This window comes from Apodemus sylvaticus, chromosome 1 (genome assembly GCF_947179515.1).
Source record: "Apodemus sylvaticus chromosome 1, mApoSyl1.1, whole genome shotgun sequence".
Taxonomy (NCBI): Eukaryota; Metazoa; Chordata; class Mammalia; order Rodentia; family Muridae; genus Apodemus; species Apodemus sylvaticus.
Genome location: NC_067472.1, coordinates 14,993,727 through 15,021,488, shown reverse-complemented (window position 1 = coordinate 15,021,488; position 27,762 = coordinate 14,993,727). Strand labels below are relative to the sequence as shown.

At 50.1% G+C, this 27,762-nt stretch overlaps 1 protein-coding gene across 3 annotated transcripts in view; it reads left to right on the top strand.

Annotated features, from left to right (window-relative positions):
* Wbp1l (WW domain binding protein 1 like) overlaps positions 1-24,681 on the top strand; it is a 58,376-nt gene extending 33,695 nt beyond the window's left edge. For 2 of the 3 annotated variants that reach the window (XM_052184438.1, XM_052184446.1), the window contains exons 2-4: positions 11,482-11,584; positions 19,176-19,337; positions 21,286-24,681. In XM_052184438.1, coding sequence (XP_052040398.1) covers positions 11,482-11,584; positions 19,176-19,337; positions 21,286-22,028 — 1,008 coding nt within the window. In that variant the 3' untranslated portion in view covers positions 22,029-24,681. Of the gene's footprint in view, positions 1-11,481; positions 11,697-19,175; positions 19,338-21,285 lie in introns of those variants that run through there. The other variant, XM_052184449.1, reaches the window with a different exon arrangement.
* The last annotated feature ends 3,081 nt before the right edge of the window (positions 24,682-27,762 follow it).

The window sequence follows — 27,762 nt, the reverse complement described above, 5'->3', positions numbered from 1 at the left end:
ACACTGGCTGCTCTTCCACGGGACCCAGGTTCTGTTCCCAGCACCTACACGGCAGCTCACAACTCCAGGTCCAGGAGATCCGCCAACTTCCTCTGACCTCTGCGGGCACCAGGCGCATGGTGCACCTACATACACTCATATCCATAAAATACAAGTGACTTAAAAAGATAAAGTTTTGTACTTAAAGTGCACAGTATCAGCTGCCCTGCCCCGCCCCTGGCCCACACCCTGCTTGTTTCAGCCCTCTGCACCCTAAGTCAGTCCGTATGAAACGGGGTCACACTTCTTACTGGCCTGGGGAAGAAGAGACTGGTGAGGTGGGGTTACTGGGGCTGCCTCTTCTTCTAGGGTGTCCAGGGATGGAAGAATGATCTTCTGGTATGGTATCTTAGGCCCCTGTGGCCAGCCAGACCCCACAGGGCTGTAGCTTCAGGGCCTTACCAAGTGGGCTTTAGGAAAACCTTGGGGTGTGTTGCAGCTTTGGATTTTCACTCTGGGATTTTCCTATAGGGTCAGGTGGCTGTCAGTGAGGTCGTCGTCCGGGTTCCTAATAGCAACACAGGAAATGGATTTTAATCTCTCTGCTTGCTGCTCCGTTTGGGGTCTGTTTAATGAGGTCTCGGTTATGAGGTGGCTTCGGCAGCTCCCGGTAGGAGCTGCCTGACCGGTGTGTCACTTGTTTTTAAAATGTTTGTTTATGATTTATTGCGTTGTTTTTTTTAATGGAATGGGACAGAGGGAGAATAATTTAATATGCCCTGATTCTGAGTTGATGCTTTTGTGAGTAACTGTTGGGACATGTTTGGGATTCTAGAAAGAACATTAGTCCTCACCTGTTCTGGAAAGCATGGGATGGGGCTTTTATACATATTGTTTATTCAGGACAACTGAGCTCGACCTTGAGTATCTGTGTCGTGTATAAATCGGGAAGTGCTTTTATTTACTTTTTTTTTTTTTAGTTTATTTTTTAATTTTGTATGTATAAGTGCTTTGCTGACATAGATGTTTGATCATCACATATGTGCCCAGTATCCACTCAGGTCAGAAGAGGGCGTCCAATCCGTGGGATAGGTCTTAGCAGGCAGTAGTAAGCTATCATATAGGTGCAGGGAATTGAACCCAGGTCTTCTCTAGAGCCGCAAGTACTCTTAACTGCAGAGCCATCTCTCCAGCCCCCTAGTTTTCATTTTTAACTGTGTGTGTGTGTCCAGGTTGGCCTCAAGCTTGTTATATAACTAAGGATGGCCTGGAGCTTCTCATCCTCCTGTCTCTGCTTCCCGTGTGTTAGGATTACACTCAAATGCCACCATGCCTGCTCAGTGAATGTTGTTTTGTTTTGTTTTGCTTTTTGGTTTTTCAAGACAGGGTTTCTCTGTATAACCCTGGATGTCCTGGACTCATTCCATAGACCAGGCTGGCCTTGAACTCAGAAATCTGCCTGCCTCTGCCTCCCAAGTGCTGGGATTAAAGACGTGTGCTACCACTGCCTTCAGTGAATGTTTTTGCAAGGAGAATTTTTCAGTCACCGACACCAGAGGTTCTGGTTATACCTTAATAAATACCTGAGGGGACCCCGGGTAGTTCTGCTCACCAGCCTCACGGGAAGGCTAGCATGAACCTGTTATGTCCGTGTTTTCCGGAGCATTGCTGGCTCCAGGCTTTGGCTTTGCCTATTAGGGGACTCTGTATCTAGAGAAGGAATGGGAGGGGGCGCAGAGCCCTCACGGGGTGAACCGCACAGTCAGCCGAGAGCTGTGAGCCTGAATCTTATCAGCCTGGTCTGCTGCCTCTGTCAGCACACTTGCAGATTTAGCTCAGACTGTTCTTTTGGGAAACTGCTGACTTCTCCCAAACGGCTTAAGAAGCCATTCCCAGTGCCTCTGTGTACACGTGTCTGAATCTTGGTTAACATCTTAGCAGTAGCCCGCTCTTTGAGAAAGGATGAAATTCACCTTTCACTAGCAAAGCTTAAAGAGTAATGGTCAGTCACAATACATTATGGAGGATACAAAACTTGTATGTGATAGCCTCGCTGTGGGAGAAGGAGGATCAGACTAATGTGGAAGTCAGCAGGCCAGGAGCCCTGCTTGGTGTTCCCTCCTGCCTTGTTCAGAGTGTCGCCTGAGCCAGTGCTCACTCTCCCATAGCTTTCCGCATAGCCTTAAGAATCAGTAATAGTAGGGATAGTGACATTGTCTTAACTTTCTGGTTGTTAAAAACACAGGCAGCTGGGCATGGTGACTCACGTGGGTTCTGTGAGTTCAAGGTCAGCCTGTTCTACATAGTCCCAGGACGAGAGAGAGAGAGGGAGAGAGAGAGAGAGAGAGAGAGAGAGAGAGGGAGAGGGAGAGGGAGAGAGAGAGGGAGAGAGAGAGGGAGAAAGGGAGAAAGGGAGAAAGGGAGAGAGGGGAGGGAGAAACAGAGACAGACAGACAGAGACAGACAGACAGTCTCTACCCACCCCACCCCATCTCCTCCCAAAAGCCCACTAAGTAATTCACATAGCTTTGGAGAATATTTGTTTTATAACCACTATGGCTCTTTTTCTGAGGACTTAAAGAGCTGGCCCTGAAGATCCTGACTTTTCAGGATTTGGAGATTCTGCTTGCTGCCTCTCCTCGATTCACATCTGTCTGTGAAAGCTTTGTTCTCCTTTGGCTTCAGTCCCTAAATCAGGAAAACTCTGTACAGTGGATGTGCAGTGTAAGAACTTGTTTGTTTTCTAGAGGGCCATTCCTAGGTTCAAGAATGGAAGAAAATTATCTTAATGTTTACCTTGTGGTTGGAAAGTAATTGTGAGAGTTTCAAAATGATTGTTAAATCAAATGTGAGGTAATTTCCTCACATTTATTAAAGTCCCCATGATCTAAGGGGAGACTGGCAGAGGCCACTTTGTTGCTGAGCCCCTGAGATCCGCTGTATCGACCGATACTGGCTTTCCCTCCCTCTGGTCCTTGAGAACACCTGTGCGGTGTCTCCTCTTGTGTTCCCCAGCCTGGAGGCAGCACCCAGCTTCTTGTCCTTCTGAGCTTAATTCCAGCTCTCGGGGTTCCCTGCATCCACCTAAACCTTGGCGCTCTTCTGTTCTGTTCTGTCGTCCTTGTAAATACAGATAATTACTCTTTATTTATTTTATATATGAATATACTATTGCTGTTTTTAGAAGCAACAGAAGAAGAAGACATCAGATCCCATCACAGATGGTTGTGAGCCACCATGTGATTGCTGGGAATTGAACTCAGGACCTCTGGAAGAGCAGTCAGTGTTCTTAACCGCTGAGCCATCTCTCCAGCCGATAATTATTCTTTAAATTCTAATTTATTTCATAGTGAGGACGTATCTAAAATCTTCTTAGTTCTGTTTTGTAAAGTGTACTAGATGTATTCATTGCCACCCAAAAATTCCATATTGTATATGTTCTGGTTTCTTCCTTCAGTTACCTCTGAATATTGTCTTTCTTCTACTCTCCTCTCTCCTTCTTGAGAATTCTGCATTTCCATGTGTTTTTCTAACTGAGAAAGCATATTTTGTTAGGTAATTTCCTCACATTTGCTCTCTGGTTCATTACTTCTTTTCTACTTTGTCAAATCTCTGTATAACCTGTCTATTGAAGTTTTTAGATTTGACTTATTTTATGTGGGTAGGCAGTCTGCATGTGGAGGTCAGAGGTCAGCTTGCAGGCTTTCTGCCCTCTGCCCTGTGGGCCCTGGGGGTGGGGCTGGGGTTGTCAGGCTTACTGACAGGCGCCTTATCCGTTGAGCCATCGCCTCTGCTTTGCATTTTTACTTTCATAGATGAGTTTTGCAAATCTGTCTGCTCGCTCTTGTTCCTGCTCCCCACCCACCCCACCATCCCCGCAGAAGGTGTGGGATGCTCTGTGGCTCTGCAAGGCATGGTTGTCCAGGGGCCACTCTGATCTCTGCATTTTCTACTTTGTTCCACTTTGGCCACTCTCTCTCCTTTGATAATATATCTCACCGTCTGTTCTTTCTTTTGGGCTTTAATTATTTGAAACCTCTTCTTTTTGTTTATGTGGGTTCATATGCAGGAGTGTGTCTGCATGTGCGCGTGCGCATGAGGGTGATGCGTGCATGCGTGTGGAGGCCAGAGGACAGCCTTGGATAGTCTTCTTCAGAGTCCATCGTCCCCTCCTGTTTGAGATAAAGTCTCTCTAGCCAAGAACCCCCAAGTAGGCTAAACAGCAGGAGCTGAGGGACCCACTTGTCTCTAGACTTCCAGCACTGAGATTTCACACCACGCACACCCCACGTCTTACCCTGGTTCAGACCTGGTGTGCTGTACCCAGGTTCTGGGATGTCACCAGGCTTCATTCTTGCAAGGTAAGTACCAGTGAGCCATCTCCCTGGACTCCTTCCTTCTTCTCTCCCTCTTCCCCCCCCTCCCTCCGTACCCCCTCCCCTCCCTTCCTTCTTTTCCCACCTTCCTGCCTCCCCCATCCTTCCGCCTTTCCTCCCTTCCTTGTTCTTTCCCACCCCTCCTTTCATGCTTCCTTTGTCCTTTTCCTGGATGGGGTACCCTGGACCTCAGGCTAGCCTTGCGTTCCTGCCGGCCCTCCCAGAGCCTCCCGAGTGCTGCAGTTACATATCAGCAGCCATGGCTGAAACCTCTTGCGTCTTCTCTGACCACTTATCACATACGTTCGTTTTCCTTCCAGCTGCTATTAGCCTATTACTCGTTGAACTTCCCAAGTCTTGTTCATGATGGATCACAGTTTTATACGTTTTGTATTTTACTTGCAAACTCGCCTTCAGTAGACCTCATTTGTGGGACTCCTTACTGTGTGTCTTAGCGTTTCTATTGCTGGGATTAAAACACCGTCACCAAAAGCAACCTGGGGAGGAAAGGGTTTATTTCAACATACAGTTCCACATCACAGTTACCATCAGGACGGGAATCTGGAGACAGGCGTAGGCTCAGAGGCTGAGGAGGAGCCATGCTTACCAGCTGGCTCCCATGACTCGCTCAGCAGCCTGTGTGTGTTCGTTCTTTCTTTTCCTTCCTTCCTTCCTTCCTTCCTTCCTTCCTTCCTTCCTTCCTTCCTTCCTTCCTTCCTTCCTTCCTTTATTTTATGTATATGCTACACTGCAGCTGTCAGACTCACCAGAAGAGGGCATCGGAATCCATTACAGATGGTTGTGAGCCGCCATGTGGCTGCTGGGAATTGAACTCAGGACCTCTGGAAGAGCAGGCAGCACCCTTAACCTCCGAGCCATCTCTCCAGCCCTCAGCCTGTTTTCTTATAGCACCCAGCACCACCAGCCCAGAGATCAGGCTCACAGTGAGTTGGACACATCGGTTTCAGTTAAGAAAATGCACTGTAGTCTTGCCCAAGGCCATTCTGGTGGTGACATTTTCGGAACTGACTTTACAGAATGACTCTAGCTCATGTCAAGTTGACAAAACTAGCCAACACTGTTGACCCCTGTCAGCCTGACACAAAAAAATCACTGTTCAACCGAAACCGATATTTCTCATTTGTCCCAAGATGGCCTGTCAGCATCACATTATAAAACACGGGGCTTTTGGCTAGATTTCTTTGGTGTTTATATATTTTTTGCAAGATGTCACAGGGCTGTTGCTAGCCTGGGAACCGCCTCCCACCCCACCACCACCCGCAATTCTTCAGAAGTTAATTTTCTCCCACTGTGTAGGTCCTTGGGGATAACTCAGGTTGTCAGGCTTGACAGCAAGCACCTGTATCCACTCAGCCATCTTACAGGCCCAAGGGTACTTCTTTCTCAGAGAGAAGGTCTCAGAGACCCTCCTTCCACATGCCCCTGACTGCTAGGGTCAGGGAAGCACCCCCATGCTCTGCTCTGGAACCATTTTTTATTACACCTTTAGCTTGAAGATTTTCAGGCTGAGTAAATGTCTTAGGATTTCATTGCTGTGAAGAGGAGACACCATGACCAAAGCAACTCTTATAAGGACAACATATGTTGGGCTGGCTTACAGAGTCAGAGGTTCGGTCTTTTATCATCAAGGTGGGAGCAGCACAGTGTCGAGGAAGGCACGGTGCAGGAGGAGCGGAGAGCTCTGCATCTTGTTCAGAAGGCAGCTAGAAGACTAGCTCCCAGACAGTTAGGACGAGGGTCTCAAAGCCAACCCTATAGTGTCACACTTCCTCCACACCCACTCCAACAAGGCCACGCCTCCTAATAGTGCCACTACTTGGCTAAGCATAGTCAAACCACCACAGTGACCAAGGGAACTCTTTTTTTTTTTTTAAAGGTTTATTTATTTTATATATGTGAGTACACTGTGGCGGCAGATAGTTCCGCTAGAAATTTGTCCTCTCTGCAGAGAGAGCCGGAAGTGGGTGCTCCCGTGCCAGTCACATCAAGCAGCTGAGAGCCAGAGTCCTGTGTACTTGAGCATTGGTGAAGGACTTCAGTTTTCCTGTTTTTCACTCTTAACCTTTAAAACTTGAGCGCCTGCCTAAGGATGTGGGGATGGCGCTGGCTCCAGCCAGCTGCTCCCAGGGTTTTCCAGCCCCATAAATTGGCAAATTAAAACCATGCCTGAAGAGCCGTTACTGCCCCGTGTCTCTTTCTATGCTGGCACCAAGGAGAACGTTCTCATGCTGAATAAATTGACCTTTACAGTGGCTCAGCTAAGAATAGCAAGTGCAAGACCTGAAAACCATTGAAGAGGGCCTGGGCAGCCCCAGACCCGTTGCTGCCACCAAAGACGTGAGATCATCTTTTGCATCTGCGCAAAAGATGCGCCACGCCTCAGCCCTTTGCCATAAGAGCGGCCTCACTAGTCCCGCATCAACCTTGACTGTTTCTGTGCCACTGTTTTGTTTGGTGTCTCGTGAAGCTTGTCACGTCTGTGGTGCCCAGGGCTCTACGGTGGCTCTGTAACAGAGCCACTAGCCAGTACTGCTGTTCTTATGGTGAAGGCTGTGGTGTAATAGCACTTTTAAAAAATGTGTGTGGGTGTTCTCCTACATGCCTGCCTGTGCAGCATGTGTGTGCAGTGTGAGTTGAGGCCAGAAGAGGGCGTTGGATCTCCTGGTACTGGAGTTACAGATGATTGTGAGCCACCTTGTGGATGCTGGGAATGGACCGTCCATCCTCTGGAAGAGCAGCCAGTGCTCTTAACCACAGAGCCATCTCTCCAGCCCCAAGAGCATTTAGATTTTACAGTTCCTTTTTGAAATGTTCTGTCTTTTACCCTTCCTTCCTTCCTTCCTTCCTTCCTTCCTTCCTTCCTTCCTTCCTTCCTTCCTTCCTTTCTTCCTTCCTTCCTTCCTTCCTTCCTTCCTTTTCTATATAGACTTTCAGATGCTTGTCCAGGACAGGGTAACTGCATATTCTTTTCTTTCTTTTATTTTATGTGTGTGAGTTTTTTATCTGCTAGCCAAGGAAGTTGGCTGGCAGCATTTTTGTACTGGAACATTCTTCCTGTGACTTCCCTACAGTTACAGACTTTCTAGCCATCCTCTTCCTTCCCAGAAGCCCCTTTGGCCGCCTTGGTTTGACCTTCCCTCTCCAGTGTGTGTGGATGGGTTTGTGTATGGGAGTGTCATTGCTGTTACACCTGTGTGGTTGGTCCGCTGCCTTCTCTCGGAATGTGTGAGGGCTGTGCTCGGTTACCCACTGAGTTTCCCACCACAGCTCTAGGCTGTCAGTCAGTGAATGTTGCACAAAGGCTCAAAGGCCTGGGACGTCTTCCGTTCCTCACTGGCAGTGTCCACACCTCAGCTGTTGGCCTGAGATGGAGGAGTCATGGGTTGTATGAGCTCCAACATTGGCTCGAGGATTCTGTGTCGGAGCTGGGATGAAGCCGTGGGTTTGATCAAAACCGTGGACAGAGCCTGCACTTCAGTACGCGCAAAGCCTTGAGCACCAAAACCAACTAACCAACCAAACACCCCCTACAGGTTGAAGGTGTTACAGATTGTGTTGTTTAGCCCTAGGGCCATCTCTGTCTCTTGCCCAAAGTCTCGTTCCTCTGAAGTGACAGAGCTGGGACACGAGCCTGCCAGGTCCGGCCAGAGGAGCCCACGATCCATCTCCTGATCCTCTTCACCTCGGTTCTGTGACACTCTGACCCCTCCTGCTCCATCACTGTCTGACCTCTTTCCTTTCCCATGCTAGAGTGGCAGTTCCCAACACCAAGACCAGGACAGAGCACGGGGATCCTGCACGTGGGGAGGCAGAGGGGGGAAGGGCGGGCAGCTGGACACTCCGGGTCACAGTGGGTTTGAGGAGCTGGGTAAGGGCTGCCGGGACAGCTCTGTCTGGAGGCGGATCAGCAAGGCAGAATGGGGTTCTGTTTCTGACAGGCCTCTTGCCAGGAGTAAAGCTGGCACCTGTAGGTCATGAGGATGCCACTTGTTTAGATTTCAAGTGTCCCCCCCCTCTCCGCCCCCTGCATGCCTCACATAGGCCAGGTTGGCTGCCTAGGCCGCCTGGGGGATTCACTTGCTGGGGTAGAGGAAGCACTGTGTGGTTTAAAGCTACGTGAGCACTTCAAACTTGCTTTAGCAAACTAGCGCTGAGAGAATGGCACTGGAGGGGTTTGGTGAGCTCAGAGACCCTGGTGTCTTGAGGAAAGGAGCGGGTTTTCTCTGAAGCCAGAGTGGCTAGGCTTGGAGAACATAACAGGTGCAGCAGCTTTGCTTTCTCCACACACACTGTGTGAAGGCGCCTCCAGCCAGCCAGCCACCTGCTAGATAGCTTTTTGTTTTCCGTGGAACTCTGCAATACTGAAAGACTCTCATTGTAAGCTGCACCCCCCCCCCCCCACACACACACACAGAGTTTCTCTGTGTAGCCCTGACTGTCTTGGAACTCACTCTGTAGACCAGGCTGGCCTCAGAAATCCACCTGCCTCTGCCTCGCAAGTGCTGGGGTTAAAGGCGTGCGACACCACTTATTGTAGGCTTTTACTGGCCTTTCCTGCGTTTCCTCCGGAACTGGTTTATCCCGAGGTGTAAGAGTTTGTGTTTTTTGGAATCAATGTTATGTTTTATTATTGTGTGCGTGAGTGCAGTTATGCGCACACCGTACATACAGAAGCCAAGGTGCCCTCTGACACCATGGAGCTGGCGCTGTCCTTCCGTCATGGCTTTGGGGCTCAAACTCAGGTTGTTGGGTTTGCGTGACAAGCATTTTTTCCCACCGAGTCATCCCGCTGGCCTGAATGACAAGACTTGGAAGGGCCATGAAAGCCCTGAAGGTAGAAACTTGCTGAGGAGGGATTTGGTATAAGCTCTGCCCTAAGCTCTGACCCGTCTCCGGCCTTCTCTCCCACCTTCTCTCCGTAGCTGCAGGCACCTCCTGTAACTGCCTGGCCTCCGGCTGGAGACGCTCACCAGAGGGCTGTGGCTGTGGCCCGACCACTGTGACTTCACTTTCCCCTGGCAGCCACCCGCCATGGGCAGGGGCAGTAGTCGCAAATGTTATCCTTTGGGTTGACTTTCTTTGCCTGAGCACAATTTTCCTTCATAACTCTGAGGTTTGCTGTGCCGGGAACAGTGTGTTTTCTCTGTCTTTTTGTCCCATTTACCCAAGATGGTGCTTGGCACAGACTGGTCGTAGTAAAGGAGACGTTAAGAGCCAGCTGTGACTGATGACTTCATGTGTGTGTGTGTACGCGCGCGCGTGCACGAGAGAGAGAGAGAGAGAGAGAGAGAGAGAGAGAGAGAGAGAGAGAGGGAGGGAGGGAGGGAGGGGGAGGGGGAGAGGGAGAGAGAGAGAGAAAGGGAGGGGGAGGGGGAGAGGGAGAGGGAGAGGGAGAGGGAGAGAGCCTGTGCGTTCGTGTGTCTATGTGCATGTGTGCTTGTGAGGGCCAGAGGTGTTAAATGTCTGTCTCAGTTGCACTCCACTTTAGTTTTTGAGATGGCCTCTCTCTGAACCTGGAATTGACCCCATCAACTGGGCCGGCCTGCCAGCAGCCCTAGACACTCTCCTATCTCAGGGCCTTTTGTTTTGATCCGACTCTCCCTCACCCTCTACTCCCTACAGTGTTGCTGGAATCACAGATGACCCCTGCTGTCCCCAGCTTTTTATGTGGGCTCTAGGGATCCCAACTTAGGTCCCAATGCTTAACACAGCAGGCACACTACCAACTGAGCTATCTCCAGCCTCTGCCTCCTCTTTGAGACATATCCTTACCCCATATCCTAGGATGGCTTGGACTCACTCACTGTGTAGCCTAGGCTGGTCTCGAGCTCAAAGCAGTCGTCCTGCCTCATCCTCCTGAGTTTTAGGCTCATATATTTAGACACCATGCTTGATTGGTATTCTATGTCTTATGTGTGATAAATATATTATATATATATATATTTGAGACAGGGTTTCTCTGTGTAGTCCTGGCTGTCCTGGAACTCACTCTGTAGATCGGGCTGGCCTTGAACTCAGAAATCTGCCTGCCTCTGCCTCCTAAGTGCTGGGATTAAAGGCGTGCGTCACCACTGCCCAGTGTAAAATATATTTTTTAAATGTACACACACACACACACACCTACCTCATCCACCAGGGCTATGAATAGAGTCTGGCAGGGTGCTCCATGGTTACTCAGCAGTGCCCTTTACGTAGGAGCCCTGATGAGAGACAATGAGAGTCCTGGATCAAGGCAAGACTCTCAAGAAGGATAAGTAAATTGATACAGTAAATTGGAACTGTAAATTGGGACTGGAGGAGGCCAACTGAGTAGGTTACTAGCCTTTTCCAAAGAGGGGAGACTCTGAGGAGAAGGCTTTGTGGTTTGTTTATCAGTTTTTCTTGGGTTTTGTTTGTGACAAGGTCTCCAGTCGCCCCGGGTGATCTTGACTCCCAATCCTTCTGCCTACACCATCTAAGTGCTGGCCAGATGGGCGTGTGTAGTTTCTGCAGTGACAGGATTGAACACACGGTGTCATACGCGGCATCACACATTCTAGGCGAGCATGCCGCCAGCCACGCCCCGTTCTCAGCCCGCGTTTTGCTTTTAAAGCATCTTTTGAATCTCACTGTTAACTATCTGGAAGGGAGTCTGGAAGGGAGACCGGAATGACTGACTGGATGGTAATTCTAGAGTCCTGTTCGCATTCAGCATTCTAGAAAATCTCACAGAAAAGTGATTTCATCTGCTGTTAGCCACAGGAGAACCATCCCCTTCCTAGCAACTGAGTTTAACAGTGCACATGAAATATTTCTCCTAGGACGTAGAGTGTGGCACCCTTCCCTGTCCTGTCTGAGGGGAGCCTCACTTTTTTACCAAGTGGCTTCGTGCATTATGACCTTTCCCTTAAAAAAGAAAACAAACAAACAAACAAAAACAAAAACTTTATTTTTTTAAATTCTGTTGTAATCTAGTATTTCTCATTATCCTGTTCCCTTAGTGGGATAAACGCCATTGATGTTTGGGGAACAGACAGACAGATGACCAGGTGTGGGTGGATGGGGACAGACAGGCAGTGGACACAAGCTGTGGTGTAACATGCTCCATTGCATCTTGATTTTGTAGGATAAGGAAGCCTGTGTGGGTACCAACAATCAAAGCTACATCTGTGACACAGGACACTGCTGTGGACAGTCTCAGTGCTGCAACTACTACTATGAACTCTGGTGTAAGTCCTTGCCCAGGGGGTTCTTGGCATCCCAGGGTCCCGGTTACTGCCTCTGCTCCTTGGGAAACCGCGGGCTGGCCAGCCTTTTCTGATTCTCTTGGGGACAGTGTTGGTGAGTAGAACCCAGTTCCAGAAGCAATTCCTTTCTAGAGCAGGAGGGCTTGGGCCCCCTCTGGGCACCGTGGGCTGAGGACCGGGGGATGTAGTCGGCGCCTCTTGGTGGGGGGGTCAGGGTCCTCGGGCAGTGCTTCCACCTAACACACTTTGTGCCTTGATCTTAGAACTCAGATGAGACTGTACTGAGCGCCAGACAGTGGGAGGGCGGCAGTCCGGAGGGCAGAGCAGTCGCAGGTGACTGACTCTGCGGTGCTTCCCACAGCTTTTTGTCAAAAGCAGCAACTGTGGGCTGTTTCCCCAGATGATTCTGATCCTCTACCCTGCCTTTATAGAAAATCAGGTGTTGGACTGGCTTGCCAAACCATGCCTGCCCCTACTCGCACCGCTCCCCTAGGCCCCCTTCCCCCAATCAAGGATATGGTAGGAAAACAGCTAGGACCAGTATTTAATCTGGCAAGGAAATTGAACTCCTGGCTGGGAAGTCTCTCTCCCTGTGAAATGCAGTAATCTTTTAAAGCCAACATGGGTGGGTCCTTCAAACAGGCCTCTTCCCCGCCCAGGACCGAGGCCACCCATCTATAGGAATTCAGCGCAGGAAAGGACATGGCTCTGAGAACCCCACCAGCCCTCCATGTCCCAAAGCAGTGGCAAAAGGAGGGTGCAGACTGCTATTTTAGTCGGGGTGGGGCTGAGATGCTGATTAGGGAATGCCAAGTGCCAAGCAGGTGGACTCGCTGGGTTTAAAAGTTTTAAAACACAGATAACCACAGGGTTCAAATTCTCCCTCTCACCCCTTGTCAAAACAAAAGGCGAAGTCAGGCTGCTGCCAAAAAGCCACAGAGCTCCAGAGCTCTAGTTTGTTTTTCTGGGGCTGGGCACAGCCGGCCTCACTTATGGAAAGGCCCGGAGTCGCCGATGGGCCCGTCTCCGATTGACAGAGCCTCCTGGGTCGTGGGGTTGGAGAGCAGACAGATTCAGTCAGTAGCCACCAGAATTGGGTCACCAAAGCCAGGGCCAAGAGGTGGGTATGGGTCAGTGGCAAGGACTGGGGAAGAAATGGCAGGAGATTCTCCGAGAAGGGAGGCTTCCAGCTACCTTCCAGGTACCGTCTGCTGAGGAGGACGGAGGCCCTGCAGAGAACACAAACTCCTTTGTACAGGGCTCAAGGCTTCCCACGTTCTGGCGGGGAGGAGACCACGGACTGAGACATTTGGAGGTCTCTGTCCAGCAGTGGCTTCTTGGGCAGGAGATGCCCAGTGCCTATCTTTCTGTCCCTCTCAGGAAATCCCTCTAAGAAGTATGTTAGAGAGGGGGCTTGAGGAACTGTGAAGTTCTTAGTAAAACTGCACTTGCTGTTTTGTTTTTTCTTTCAGTTGTTTGTTTTTTAAGACACATTCTCTGTATACAGTTTGGTCTGAAAGTTGCAGTGTAGCCCAGGCTGGCCATGCGCTCTAAATTCTGCTATCTCTGCCTCCCAAGAGCTGAAAAATACACTTCTTGTGGTTTTAAGCCATGTTCTCCCTCTAACCACCTTTCAGTTTTGCCAGAAATGCAGAAGTAACTGGCCTTGAGTGGTTTCCCGTCTCGGGCCCCCTTTCTATGGGAGAGAAACCCAGCCAGGAATCGTTGGCACGACTAAGTGCCTCTTCATTTCACAAGAGAGGCCCTGGGGGAGATGCCGTTCCCACCAGCCTTTTACCTGTACTAAACTAATTTTACCTGTGTCCTAAGGACTGACCTGTGCACAGGGTACAGACCCACAGGCCCACGCTGACCTTGAGTTCTCTTCAAGTATTCAGTGTGCTGTAACCTGAACCAGTCCCTGGGCCCGTGTGGGGTGGAAGCACATGCTCCTGTTCTATGAGCGCAGTGGCTGAGTCCACAGAAACCTGTGCCTGTGCCTGGGGTCACTGTTCTGTCACTCATTCAGCAAACCCAATTCCTCAGGTCCTCAACCTCAGTGCCTTAGCAGAGGCCTATTTAAACACAGATTTCCGGGCCCTGCACCCTTCAGACCTGAGGGAGACTTGAGAGTTTGAGGTTCCAGCAAGTTCTTCCTGATGTCGCGGCCTCTTGTTTTGGAAGCAGCATGAGGGTGCAATCTTGCATTGGGCAGTGGTCAAGCAGAGAAGAGATACAGAGCCACACAGAAGCATGGAGTGTGTGTTTGGGTTTACACTCAGAAAGGAGACTGTTGTTAGCCAGAGACTGCAGGGCACCCTGAGAGAGTCGGGACAGAGTGTTCTGTGCCTGGCTAAGTAGGTCTTCTATACCTGTCAACTACTGATGTCAGCCAGGCCTTAAGGCATGGATCCTAGAGCCTCAGAGGGCTCCTGGGGTCCCCAGTTCTTATAGGCGGCTCTTTTCCACTCTCCAGACCGCATTTCCCAGGGAGAAGTGGAAGCTGGGCTCTCTGCCCCTGAAATAAAATCTGGAGGAATTTTACTCAACCGTCAGGTTCCCCGCTTTGAGCTTCAGCTGAGAGGAAAGGCCATCGGTGGGATCTCCCAAGATGACGTGAGAGGCACAGCCAGTCCCCTGAATGCCAGCCCACTGATACTTGCTCACTTTGTTATTTTAATTAATATATGAGAAGCTGTCCATACTTATGGGACGCTCTGTGATTCATGTTTGAACACACGTGCGTGAGCTCAGTAAGTAGGAGTTGCCTGATTTTTCCACAGAATTTCACCAAGAACAGAACTTTGGACTTGACCCTACCCCATGTCTTTTATGGAATAGTTCTAGAGGAGGGGTCAAAGGAGGGTTTCAAGGAAACCTGTGCCGCCTGTGCCTGTCAGAGCATCTGCTATGACAAGAAGCCAGAGACGGCACAGTACATGGCACAGTGGAGTGTTCCCCGTGTGTGTTAGCTTGGGTAAGACCATTGTTCTCCCTATTTGACACACAAGAGGAATAGAAACAGAATCCCAAAGATGACAGGTTATCTGGAGTTTGAGCCTGCCTAGCTGTGGTCACCCTACAGGAAAGTCTGTATGACACTATGAGCCTGTGGAATATTCATTTTCCAAATTCAAAGGTTTTAAGCAGCATCGGGCAAGAGTTCCTGATGTGACCTCTCGGGGCCAAGGGAGTCACCCTGTCATGTGAGAAGAGGCACTCACTCTACAGTGCGAGCCTGCGCCCTGGTGGGGAATTTCCTGCCAGCTGAGGAGTGGTGTTTTCCCAAGTCTGTCGTGAACTCTGGGGCACATGAGTCAGTTCCTACATGGGGCTGTGATTGTTTTTAAAAACATGTTTTTCATTTAGCTTAGCATGACAAATGTGCCACACAGCAAGGTCATAACTTGGGCAGGAAGTGGGGAGGGGGTTATCTAGGTTGGTGTGTGTTTGGAGAGCACAGGGTAGAGAATTGCCCCAAGTTTGAGGCCAGCTACAGTTGTATAGCAACACCTGTCTCAAAAACAAAGCCAATAAAACCTATCTCTGTATTTCTGAAATCTAGCTAAAATATTAAAACTTGGTCCAGACCCACTGGCACTAATCTAACCGTCCACCCCTGCTTACAGTCCGTTCACCGCCTTTCCTGGCACAATTCGCAGAACAATCCATTTTGTATAGGCCCCATTAGACTGTCGCCTGCCTACCTTCTCACCAGATGGGACCAACTTGTGGTCCGTTTTTCCATCCCTAGATTGAGACCTAAAAGTGCTACAAGAATACATACTTGTATTTCTCCTTGTGTAGATCCACACAGATAACTCTCCTGTGGTCTTGTGTTTGAAACTGAGAGGTGCTTACCCAGTTAGAGATAAATGTGACATCCCACAGCTGCGGCACAGTAGAGATGGTTTTCCTTCTCATGTCACATGGGAAAATGTGGGCCCCTGGGAATGTCTGAGGGGAGAGCGCGTGTCCCAGCGTGCACGAGGCCCTAGACTCTGCTGCCCATTGCTCTTCCCCAGTTTTCCATTTTATGTTTTTTGAAAATCAGGAAGTTTTTCCTATGGTACTTCAGTGAAGTGGACCTTGGTCTTGTTTTAGATGAAGACTGTTTTAAGTTTGCTCGCTTCTGAGGCGTAGGAGATGGTTCACGGGGTAACTGCTGGCCCCAGACTGTCCTGGTACCAGGAGAGAATCAACTCCACTAAGTTGTCCTCTGACTTTATTACATGTACTGTGTTATGAGCACAGAATAAATGTGAGAACAACTCCTGATAAATCCTTAGATCTCACATGAAAAACCCTGTAGCACACTGGCAGTCAGGATGAACTAGGTTTTTTTACAGGGACAAACGTCCAAAATTCTAGCAGCTGAAACCAACAGGTTTCTTTTTCACTCTTGCTGTATCTGTTGAAGGTGGAATGGGGAACTCTGTTCCCACCTGGGCATATCTTATAGCCTCGAGCCAGAGGTGACTGTCTGGAATACCAGTGGGAGCTGATGGAAGCTTTTATACAAAGCATTCTTGTCGCCAAAGACATGCTGCTTGTAAGTTCTGTCATAGGTAGCTTTAGTCAACCTCCCCCCAGCACACACAGGCCAGGAAGTTGGACCTACCCGCACACCCAAAGCAAGAGAATCAGGAATTTCTGGTGAACATGAAAAGCAGCGCGTGGAACTTCTCTTGTCTGTCATGATGGGGTTTCCCTCTACAGCCCAGGCTGACTCTGCACTGGAGATCTTGCCTCTATCCTGCAGGCTTGTGTGGGTACACCTGGCTGAGATTTTCTTTACTTAACAGTTAAGTTTAAAGCAAAAGCTGGGAATAGTGCCTTTGGTCACATATATTACAGCGCTGAAAATGTAGAGAACAGGAAATACTGGGGAAATGATTCAAGGGAAAAAATAACAATGTTGATATTCTAGAGAGAGAAAGGTGGAGGTGAGGACAGGGGAGCAGAGAGCTTAGGGGTAGTGTGCACTCACTTAGCAATTCTGAAGGCCCAGGTTCAGTCCCCAGGGCACAGTGATGGCCCAGAGAGATTGCTCAGCTGAGAACACCCGCTGCTCTTGCAGTACTGGGGTTGAGGTCAGAGCTGTAACTCCACTCCAGGGGATTGAGTGCCCCCTTGTAGGTCTGTGAAATGGCTCAGTAGGTAAAGGTGCAAGGCTTCAAGGCTGGAGGCCTAGGACGCCCCAAAGTTGTTCTCCGAGCTCCACAAGTCACACAGGCCATACACACTCGCATGCATGTGAGTGTACACAGATACACACGCAGAATCTACACCTCTGTCTATATATCCATATCTATAAACAGTTTAAAAACACAAATGTAATCCTGGTACTTGGGATGTGAAGACGGAAGTGTGGCCAACTGGAGCTACGTGAGACCCCTGTCTCAAGACAAAAACAATTAGCATCAGAGAACAAAAATATCTCTTCTTGGGTAATAGCAGCTCGACTTAGAATTATTTATCAGATGAATTTTTGAGGAAAAATGTCCTTTTAAAAAATTTTTTTTTATTTGGTCTTTCAAGACAGGGTTTCTCTGAGTAGCCCTGGCTGTCCTGGAACTCACTCTATAGACCAGGCTGGCCTCGAACTCAGAAACCCACCTGCCTCTGCCTCCCAAGTGCTGGGATTAAAGGCGTGCACCACCACCACCCAGCAAAAGTCCTTTCTACTATAAAGAAGTATGCACACATGGGAGTGGGGAACAAGCTAGGAGCAGAAAATGGCTGCTTCAGCCACAGAGGCTCCCGGATGCCCACCCGCAGCCCCTCCCTTTATTTTCGTCAATGTAGCCTAGATTTTATTACTTTGTTTCTTTTCTAGGTGGGTGGTGCTAGAGATCTAGAAGCCGCCTCACCCATGCAAACCAGACATGAGTTCTACTGTTAAACTGTGTCCCAGCCCCTGTATGGCAGGATTTAGGAAAGATTTGTTTTTATTATTTTTAAGTGTGTGTGTGTGTGTGTGTGTGTGTGTGCGTGCGCGCGCGCGCACATGCATGCATGCACAAAAGCATGGATTCTCCTGGAGCTAGAATTATAGGCAGTTGTGGAGTTACAGGCTGTGTGGGTCCTAGGAACTGAACTTGGGTCTTTTAAAAGAGCAGCAAGTATTTTTAACTCCTGAGTTCTCATTCTAGCATAATCACCCCTTTTAAAAAAAAAAAGCATCTCACTGTATATCCTAGGCTAGTCTCAGGAATGCTTGAATTATAGGTGCACACACAGAGGCTACTATTTTAAATTTATCATTTGAGAAAAACAAACCAGCTGGGCGGTGGTGGCACACACTTCCAATCCTAGCACTCAGGAGGTGAAGGTGGGTGGGTCTCTGAATTCGAGGCCAGCCTGGTCTACAGAGTGAGTTCTAGGACAGCCAGGGCTGTACAGGAAAACCCAAGAAAAGAAAAAAAGAAAAGGCCAGTAAAAATAAAACTAGTCATGGATAATTTTAAAATTGAAATTTTTTCTAGTTTTATAATTTAAAAGAATAAAACAACCGGGAGGGAAACCCTTACATTTCCCATAATGCCATGATTTTTGAAAAATGTCATTATTTGGGTCTGGAGAGATGACTGGGGGTTAAGGGCATTTGTTGCTTCCGAGGAGAACCTGGGTTCGGTTCCTTTCCTGACACCAACATGGATTCTCCCAGTCCTGCATGTGGAACTGCAGTTCCACGAGAACCAACGCCCTCCGCATGCCAGGGCGCATGCACGTACATTCTTAAAACATCACTCTTTGGTGTTTCTCCTATCGGTGTTTCTCCCATGTATGTCTGAGTATATTTAAGCAAAACTAGAGCATTAATTCTTTTTAAGTGTTTAAAAGCCTTTTCTATCTGCATTTCAAAATTGAGACGGTGTTCTCACGTAGGGGTTCCCTGAGAGAGTGGGAAACAAGGCTGCACGCTCTGGGGTGGAGAAAGAAGCGGGGAGGCTGCCCAGGCCCCTCTGCCTCACAGGCTTAAGGGAAGGACTACCGGGGCAATGCGAGCGAGATGGAATTGTACTGGACCAGGGCGAGCGCAGGGGGCCATTTACACTCTCCAGGGAAAGGCCGGGCAGAGGCAATTAAAACTTTTCCATCTCTCTGTTTAAGGACTGCACTTTACAGAGGCGCATGCGTGGAAAAGCCCCCTCTTCTTCCTCATCCTAAGAATTCTTATATGAGGGGCCTCTCTGAAGTCCCCTGCAATTGCTGCTCTTCTAGGTTGGGGCAGGAAGGGGAAAGATAGGTACCAAGAAAATCTGAAGTGTTTTGTTCTAGATGTCTTATTAATTAACGCCCCCCCCCCCACATTTAAATTGCAGAGCCAGCCAGTGTCCCGAGTGACCGCTTGCCCCTCCTCACCTGGCCACTCCCTCCCTCTGTCCCAAGCATCTTGCCCTGTAGTAGAAAAGTTTTGAACATTCGGCTTGACATTAGCGACAGGGTGCGTGTGGCCTGCCTGTCAGAGGCAACATCAAGGGCACCATCCAGACCCTGTTTGAGAGCCGCCCCCCATCTCCCCGGTCCTCACCGTGTGTGCCTCTCTGTCTTGCTTCCCCAACCCCAGGGTTCTGGCTGGTGTGGACCATCATTATTATCCTGAGCTGCTGCTGCGTCTGCCACCACCGCCGAGCCAAGCACCGCCTTCAGGCCCAGCAGCGGCAACACGAAATCAACCTGATTGCCTACCGGGAAGCCCACAATTACTCAGCGTGGCCGTTTTACTTCAGTGCGTACCCCTTGGGTCACCACAGCCCCACCCCCGCCCCCGGGAGCTTAGTCAGTCACACAGCCTGGACCCAAAGAGTTTATCAGTGGCTAGGACCCCTGCTGAGGGCTGCTTCCCCCCCCCCCCACCCACCCATTGCCTAACCTGCATCCTTAAAGTTGGGGAATCACATAGTGAATCAGGCTACAACAATGCGGCCCTCCAGCTCTCAGTCCATTCCCAAGCTCACAGCCGCCAGGTCCCTACTCCTTTAACATGCACATACATATATGCATACACACATATTACATACATATACACATACACACATATACATACATACATACATACATACATACATACATACATACATACATACATACGGGGTCTTATGAGGTCCAGCCTTGCCTCATGTTCCCTATGGAGCCTGCAGATGACCTTGAGCTAGAATTTTTTTTTAAGATACACAGTCAATGGAAGCATAATGTTACTGGCCTGGGGTCTGGCACTGGGTGGATCTAGCACTCAGCAACCTGAATTCCTCCTGTTTGGCTTGCCACCATGTTCTGTGCCTTGTAGAGTTTATGAAAAGGACAGATAAGAAGGGTGGTGTTGGGACTTTCTGAGAACCAAGAAACTTGGTGACTTAACTGAAGTTTGTATACTCAGTTCCCTCCACTGTCCTCTCACATACCCAGCCAGGCATCTGATTGCCTTAAGCTGTCTGTTACTTTGTACAAATTGTAACGTCACAAATGTTTGCACTTCCCTAGCCAGGCTTAGTTGTTTAGCCTGGTGCCTTATATATAGTAAATGTTCAAAAAACCCCAAAACCAACCAAACAAACAAAAAACCCGTTAGCAGCTGCCGTTGCAGCTTTAAGTGAGTAATCTGCCTCAAGGTTATTGAGCACATCCAGAAGGAATCTCACCTGTCGTGTTTTTAGTGAGCCTTGATGTCATAGGCCCCTCCCTCCTTCCTGACTGGTGACCCACCTCTCCTGAGCTGAGTCAGGAGGATGCCCGTTTGTACTTCGCAGATCATCTTCAGCCACACAATAGTGAAAGACGCAGCACAGGGGTCTGACCTTCAGGGAAAAACCCCGGATCACGAGCTATCTGTGGGGTAGGGAGGGAAGGCTGTAGAAGACTTATGCTAGGGTCCTTGAAAGAGGCCTGGCAACAGACAGGGGAGGAAATGTGTGGCCAGCACTGGAGAGAGAGCTTGGTCGGGAAGAGAGAGTGTGTGTGGATCTTGCTGATGGTACATGTTTGGTTTTAGACAGATCACAGCCATGTTCAGGGTCTCAAGCCCCCTTCTGGCTTTCTTAGGTACTGCACTTAAGTGAGCAAACCTTTCCTTTCTCCCTTCCTCTACCTCCTACACACACACACACACACACACACACACACACACACACACACACACGCATACACTTAAAAAAATAGAATCTTTGTAAAAGAAAGAAATGTGGGAGCTTGTGTCTCCTTGAAAACAGGACGGTTCCATCAAGAATTTGTCTCCCAGGCAGGCTCCACATCTGCCTCCCCTTGTCCCTCCACCTCAGGTAGGGAGGAGGTTCCCGCTCAGGCAGCAGCGGCAGGAAGCATCATCAGGTCACACGCATTCTGTTCTTCCTCTAGGCCAGTGAGTCTCAACCTCTGGGTCACCTCAGAGCATCTACATATCACACATTTACATTACGATTCATAGCACGGTTACAGTTATGGCGTAGCCACAGAAATAATTTCATGCTCACCACAGCATGAGGAACAACTGTATTAAGGGCTCGCAGCATAAGGAAGGTTGAAAACCGCTGCTCTAGGTAGTTGCAGTCCCCTTTCCTGCCCACAGCTAGGAGCCACCACAGCTCTGGGGTGGGGCGGGGACAATATCGCATTTAGTGTGAGCTTTATTAGAATGATGCTGGGCAGTGCAGTAATTTCTTCTCCCTACCTCCCCGTTTTAGGGTTTTTGCCAAACTATTTGCTACCTCCTTATGAGGAGGTGGTGAACCGCCCTCCGACTCCTCCCCCTCCGTACAGTGCCTTCCAGCTACAGCAGCGGCAGCTGCTGCCTCCTCAGGGCGGCCCTGCAGGCGGCGGCCCCGCAGGCGCTGACCCGCCGCAGGGCTCCCACGGAGCACAGAGCAGTCCTTTGTCTGGACCGAGCAGAAGCAGCACAAGACCCCCAAGTGTCGCAGATCCTCAGTCTCCTGACGTGCCCACTGACCGGGAAGCCACCAAAGCCCCTGGGATGGAGCCCAGCGGCCCCGTGGCCGGCCACGGGGAGCTGGATCCAGGGGCCTTCCTGGACAGGGATTCAGAGTATAAGGAGGAGCTTCTGAAAGATTCGAATTCCGAACCTGGCAGCGTCCCCACCGACAGCAAAGACAAGACACCCAGCAGGCACCGCCGCTTCACAGGCGACTCGGGCATTGAGGTGTGTGTGTGCAACCGGGGCCACCACGATGACGACCTCAAAGAGTTTAATACACTCATCGATGATGCTCTGGATGGGCCCCTGGACTTCTGCGACAGTTGTCACGTTCGGCCTCCTGTTGACGAAGAGGAAGGGCTCTGCCTGTCCTCGGAGGGGCAGGTGCGAGAGCACGGGCACCCCCACGTGCCACGGCCGCCCACGTGCCTGCTGCTGAACACCATCAGTGAGCAGGACTCCCCAAACTCACAGCGCAGCAGCTCCCCCAGCTAGGACAGGCCCTGCCTGCACCCAGGAGCTCAACGACAACCAGGGTCGGGGACACCCATGAGAGAAGCATTAAGTGACTTGTACAAGTGGTCCGGCCACTTTGTCCTCTTATTTTTTTATCCCTCCTGTCCCACCTCGCCCACATCTCCAGGTACAGATTCAGGGTGTGGATGCCTCCTCTCCCCACAAAAGCACAGTGTTCTAGAAGAACACTAGGAGAAGCTGTTTCTGTGACTCATTCCGCATCCCCCCCACTTCAGAGCTGTGGCTTGCCTACCCACTTGGCTGAGAGGACTGGGGCTGGACTGCGCCCTAAGGTGGTTCTCAGTGACGGAGTGGATTCACAAGAGAACTGTCTCAGTCTGGGAGACACAGTGTATCTTGGCCCTGAATGAAGAAAGAAGCGCTCAGGGGCCTGGAGACTGTCACCTGTGGCTGCCAGCAGGGACTGTCACCTGTGGCTGCAGAGCCAGTACTGGTCAGATCCTGTGGGAGGGTGAGAGCAGGCAGGCAGGGTGGCGAGGGACTGGGTAATCTGACAAAGTACATATCTGCGCATTGAGGAGGGGACCCTTCCCAGCAGGCTTTGGCCAGCCTTGGCCTGGGTCAGGTATAGAAGGTTATAGTATGTTCTCCGTGTTTTCCTTTAAAAGCAAGTCACAGAGGCTAGCCGGAAAGAAGGACCAGGTCAGTGGGCAGGTGGGAATTCTCTTCTGGACAAGGGAAGTCTGCTGCTTCTTTTCCCCAGGCTGAGTTCCCAAGAGTCTGACTACTGTCGGGCCAGGAGGAGAGTCTGAACTGGCCTGATGGCCGTAGCCTTGGCCCTTCCGTTGAGGAGACCTGAGTCTCAAGGCTGGTAGAGATGATAACCCCCTTCACTTCTGCCCTTTGTCCGCGCCCACCCATGATCAGTGGCCCTCGCCCCTCCTGAACACAGCCTGCAGTCTCTGTCTCCCTCCCTGTCCTCTGTAAGCAGATGGACTAAGGAACACTAATTGTGTTCAGGGCAAGGCGGCCTCATAGCCTGGCTGTCACACAGTAGTTCCTGTTGCATTTGACTAAGTGTTGTTTGTGTCTTTGTTTGCTTTAACTTGACCACTTAGAAGGAACACCTCGGTTATCTGTGGCTGCTGTGGCCCTAGCCTGCTGGAGAAGCATGAGTCACTTTCCTGTCCAGCCTGTGTAAAGAGTCACCTGGGTAGGAGGTGACAGCTGCCTCCCCTCCAGCAGACCTTGGGGCAGGAGACTTGGTCATGCTCTGTCTGGAGAAAAGAGCCTCTGAGAGGAACATTCCCCACCCCGCCCTGCTCATTCGAAGAGTTTGGTTCCTCCCTGCTCTTGAACGGTGATGATGCTTGGACTGCCATTATGGTGAGAAAGGAAAGAAGGAAGAAAACCCAAGTCCATCTGTAAACACACAGACAGACCGGAGGCTGTAAGGTTGACAACGAGTCTGCATTTAGATACCACAAACCAAAATCCTTGTCGAACAAAAGTGAAGTCTACACAGTGATGTTGGATGGCGTGTGTGTGTGTGTGTGTGTGTGTGTGTGTGTGTGTGTGTGTGTATTTGTGTGTTTGTGTGTGTGTGTTTGTGTGTGTGCGTGCGCATGCGTGCTGTGGTATGTGGCCCCGAGCCCTGTGTTCCTGTGAAGATACTTTGAATGGCCATTCTGCTCACATCATCCACATGCCTGGAGCACGTATGGCCCTCTCAAGGTAATTTATTATTTTACACATTTACTGTTTACCGAACAATCTTCTGACCGTACTCGGGTGTATTCTGCGATCTTGTCGACGGGCGTCGCCTGTGTTTGCCAGCGACCCTGCCGTCCAGGAGAGGCTTCTTACTCAGCTCACCACTGCGATTTGCACATTGCTCCACGGACACTCAGAGGCCCCTATTCTTCTGTTCCTGTTCCCCGTACGTGGAAACATTGGGAACCAGTCCCCCTCCCTCTGCTGCTTTCAGACAGAAGCTCAATTGAGTCTGAGTTACAAGCGTGGACTGGCTGTGGCCCAGACATTGGCCTGCCCAGGATCACCAGGAGTCTCTGGCGGAGACCTCGGTTCCGCATGGCACCACTCAGCCACCAAGGTCCAGAGAGGGCTGGTGCGTGGTCAGAGGGGCCCGAGCTGCGTTCTTGTTAAAATCCCAGACACCTCACTGAAGTGTCTCAGAGGAGAGATAAGTTTTCCCAAAACAAAACCTGATGGTGAGGTGGGCTCTTCTCAAGTCTCTGCCCTGGCAGTGTGAGGAGCTGGCCTGAGTGCTGACTAGCTTTACTGAAGCACCCACCATGATGAGCGAGCCACAGTCTGGCCCCTGCTGCTTTAGGCCACCCTGATTCTCAGAGCGCAGGAAATGGTGAGTTGGGGGCCAGGGAGACTTGACTTGAGTTGGGTTTCCAGGTAGGAGGAGTTGGGCAAAGGGCTTGGTGCTACGGTCAGACTTGCAGCCGCTAACACATTCCTGTGTGAGACCCACCACCGTCTGTCAGTTATTGTGAATATGTGTATTTTAAGCAATAAGATTCAGCAGCTCAGACTGCCCTGGGAAGTCTGGGTGACAATATCCTGTGCTGTGATTGTCCGGAAGACAGAGTGGCTCCAACCACTGTGAGAAACCCCAATAAAATCAGTCTCAAGTGTTCTACGCAGTGTCCTGTCGCTCCTTGTCTCCCTTTCTTCCTTCTCAGACTTTAGGTCGCAAACCTCAAGCACCTTTGCCTTCTCCCTACCAAGACCAAGTGGTGTCACAGCAGTTCAGGACAGGGCCCTGGGCCAGCAGGAGGCCACTGCAGAGTCAGCACTTGGCCCCGGGGACTTTCCCTCAATAAATTCCATTCCTATTATCAAATACTTTGTGACATTCCATAAGTACGTTGAAAAGTGGCCCCAGAAAGCAGAGACAAGTTTGTTCCCCACCATCCATCCCAATGTTCCCGAAAGCTGGATTGGTTTTAGAGCTTTTAAAATTTTTATTTTTACATTTTAGATTATAGTATTTGTGTGGGTGTTTGCCTGCCTGCGTATGACTGTGTGACATACGCATCCAGTACTCATGGAGGCAGAAGAGACACGAGTTAGAGAGCCATGAGCCACCGTGTGGGTGCTGGGAAGTGAACCTAGGTCCTCTGCAAGAACCAGTGCTCGAAACCACTGAACCATCTCTCCAGCCCCGGCTTTCCAGGAACTGAGTAGCCCTAACTCATGGTTATCCTCCTGTCTCAGCCTCCTAATGCTGGGATTGCAGGAGTGAGCCACCATTCTCTGCCTTAAAATTTGATTCACAATATGAACTGAGTTGCCTGCTTTGTGCCCAGCATACGTCAGGAGTTAAGGAAATGTGAAATAAGCAAGAACCAGGCGCCCTGTCCTCTGGGTCCTCGGGGTAAGATGGCCGAATGCACCTGTGTAGAGTGGTCAGCACGCAAGTAAAATGTGAGTGGCTCAGACCGCAGGACTCACCTGAGGTCTTCAGTGCTGAACAGCAGAACCCCAAAGAAAGACAACCTTGCTGCCTGTGCTGAGGAAGGATGCCCTTGCCCACTGCTGCTTCTCGTTAGGCAGTTGCAAGTGACAGCGTGATGATACCCAGCATGGCTGCCCACAGAAGACTTTCCTGCTTCCTAGGCGTGCTTACCGTGGGCCAGGCTCCCCAGGCAGTGGCTAAGTACCATCCTAAGCATGTCGTCGGCCCCATTGCATTGGAGAGCTTAGGTTAGCTAGGCCTTTGTCCCTGTCATTGATCCTGTGTCAAAGGACCCTGTCCTGACTTCTAGGTCACTCCATTGAGACACCTTCTGTCTCCTTACTGCTAAGCTGCCAAGCTCTGGGCAGTGCTGATGAGTCCACATTAGCGAGTAAAGACAGTTCCAGGGCTGGAGAGATGGCTCAGCGGTTAAGAGCACTGACTGCTATTCCAGAGGTCCTGAGTTCAAATCCCAGCAACCACATGGTAGCTCACAACCAGATCTGATGCCCTCTTCTGATGTGACTGAAGACAGCTATTTACATAAATAAATTTTAAAAAAAATTAATGTGCCAGTGGTGGCACATGCCTTTGATCCCAGTACTTGGGAAGCCGAGGCAGGCAGATTTATGAGTTTGAGGCCAGCCTGGTCTACAGAGTGAGTTCCAGGACAGCTGGGGCTACACAGAGAAACCCTGTCTTGAAAAGCCAAAAGAAAAAAAAGACAGTTCCAAAACTTTGGAAACCGAGCAACGATGGCGCGTGCCTACAGCCAACACGCAAGGAAAGGCAAAATGTCCGTGAGGGTTTGGGAACACATACTGTGCTTCGGGCCAACATAAACTAGTAAGACCCTGTGTTAAACTAACTGAAATCCCACAGGAAAGATCCAGAGGTGGGTACCGTTCCTGTCTTCCTAAAGACAATGTCTGAATGGCCCCACTAGAAAATGTCTCAACTCTTCTGGGCCAGTTGCCGGGGGCTGTTCATGTTACTCAATTTCCAGGCTCCAGGAACACTGGGTCACGGGAGTTCACTTTTCTGAGGTAATAGGATTGTCTCCACTGCCTCAAATGAACAAGTTCAGGTCGAGATTAAATTTGCCCAGAAGCCCAAGACAACCTCCAGTTTCCGGGCTCAGTCTTTTTTTATTTTTTTCAGTTTCCTGGTTTTAGACTTTGAGCAGAAGCACCCGGGGTTTGACTCGACCTTGGCTGAGCTGTAGCGGTGGCTGTGGGTTGGAAGGTGTTTGGGTCTCAGGCTTCAGCCTGGGAGCAGGTATCTGAGCCTTAACCAGATGTAGTGGCAGGATCAACAACCCCAGCGTTGGGGAGGTGAAATATCAGAAGTGAATTTTCAAAAGAAAAAAGGAGGACATAGTCGCTCCGAGACATGGTAGAGGAAAAGCTGTATTGTAGGTAAAAGGGTTACACGTAGCCAGGCCGAGCCGGGCCACGTAGGAGAGGAGGGAGGAGAGACCCGGGAGACCAGTACTTCAAGAGACCAAAAGGGTAAAGGACTGGGGTCGCCAAAATGGCTGGGATATGTAGGGAAGAGCTAAATAGGGACCGCAGCCTTTTGTTCACCGTCAGAGACCTAACAGGGAGGGTCAGGGGCTCAAGGTCATCCTTGACCATACGGGTTTTAAAGCCATTCTGTACTCTAAATGAGACTGCTTCAAGGCGCATGCGCGTAAGCATAGCCCTTCATAGAACTGCCATAGAACTGCAGTAGTTCGTGAGCATTTGCCACGTGCTGGGTCTTGAGATCTGAGACCTGGAAGGGACGAGCGGTACCAACTGGTAGTTGCAGGCTGGCTCCCTGGCAGAAGCAGCTCCATGGTTGCCCGGGGAGGAAAGATATGAAAGGGAACAATAGGCACATGCTGGTCCTGTGGGTTACCCAGTGCTAGATTCTTGTGTGCCACACACCGAGAAGGCCCAAGAGGCCTGCCAGGGAGGGGTGGGGCACATAGAGTGTGGTGTGGAAATCTGCAAACCGTTTAAGCCTGGGTCTCTGCATCCGGGAAGTGGTAAGAGATGAAGTTGGAAGGTAAGTAGATAATAAAATGTTGGAATTGAATCGGTGTTTTTACTGATTGCCTGTTGACACGCGGCGAGGCTGGTTTAAGGATCTTCACAGGTACATTTTTCTCAACCTTAAAACAGCTCTTCAAGGTACAGCAAGTTACAGTCTTCAAGATTGTGACTGTTCCTGCTGTGGTGGTCAGGAGCAGGAGACACCCAGGAAGGAACTGACCTG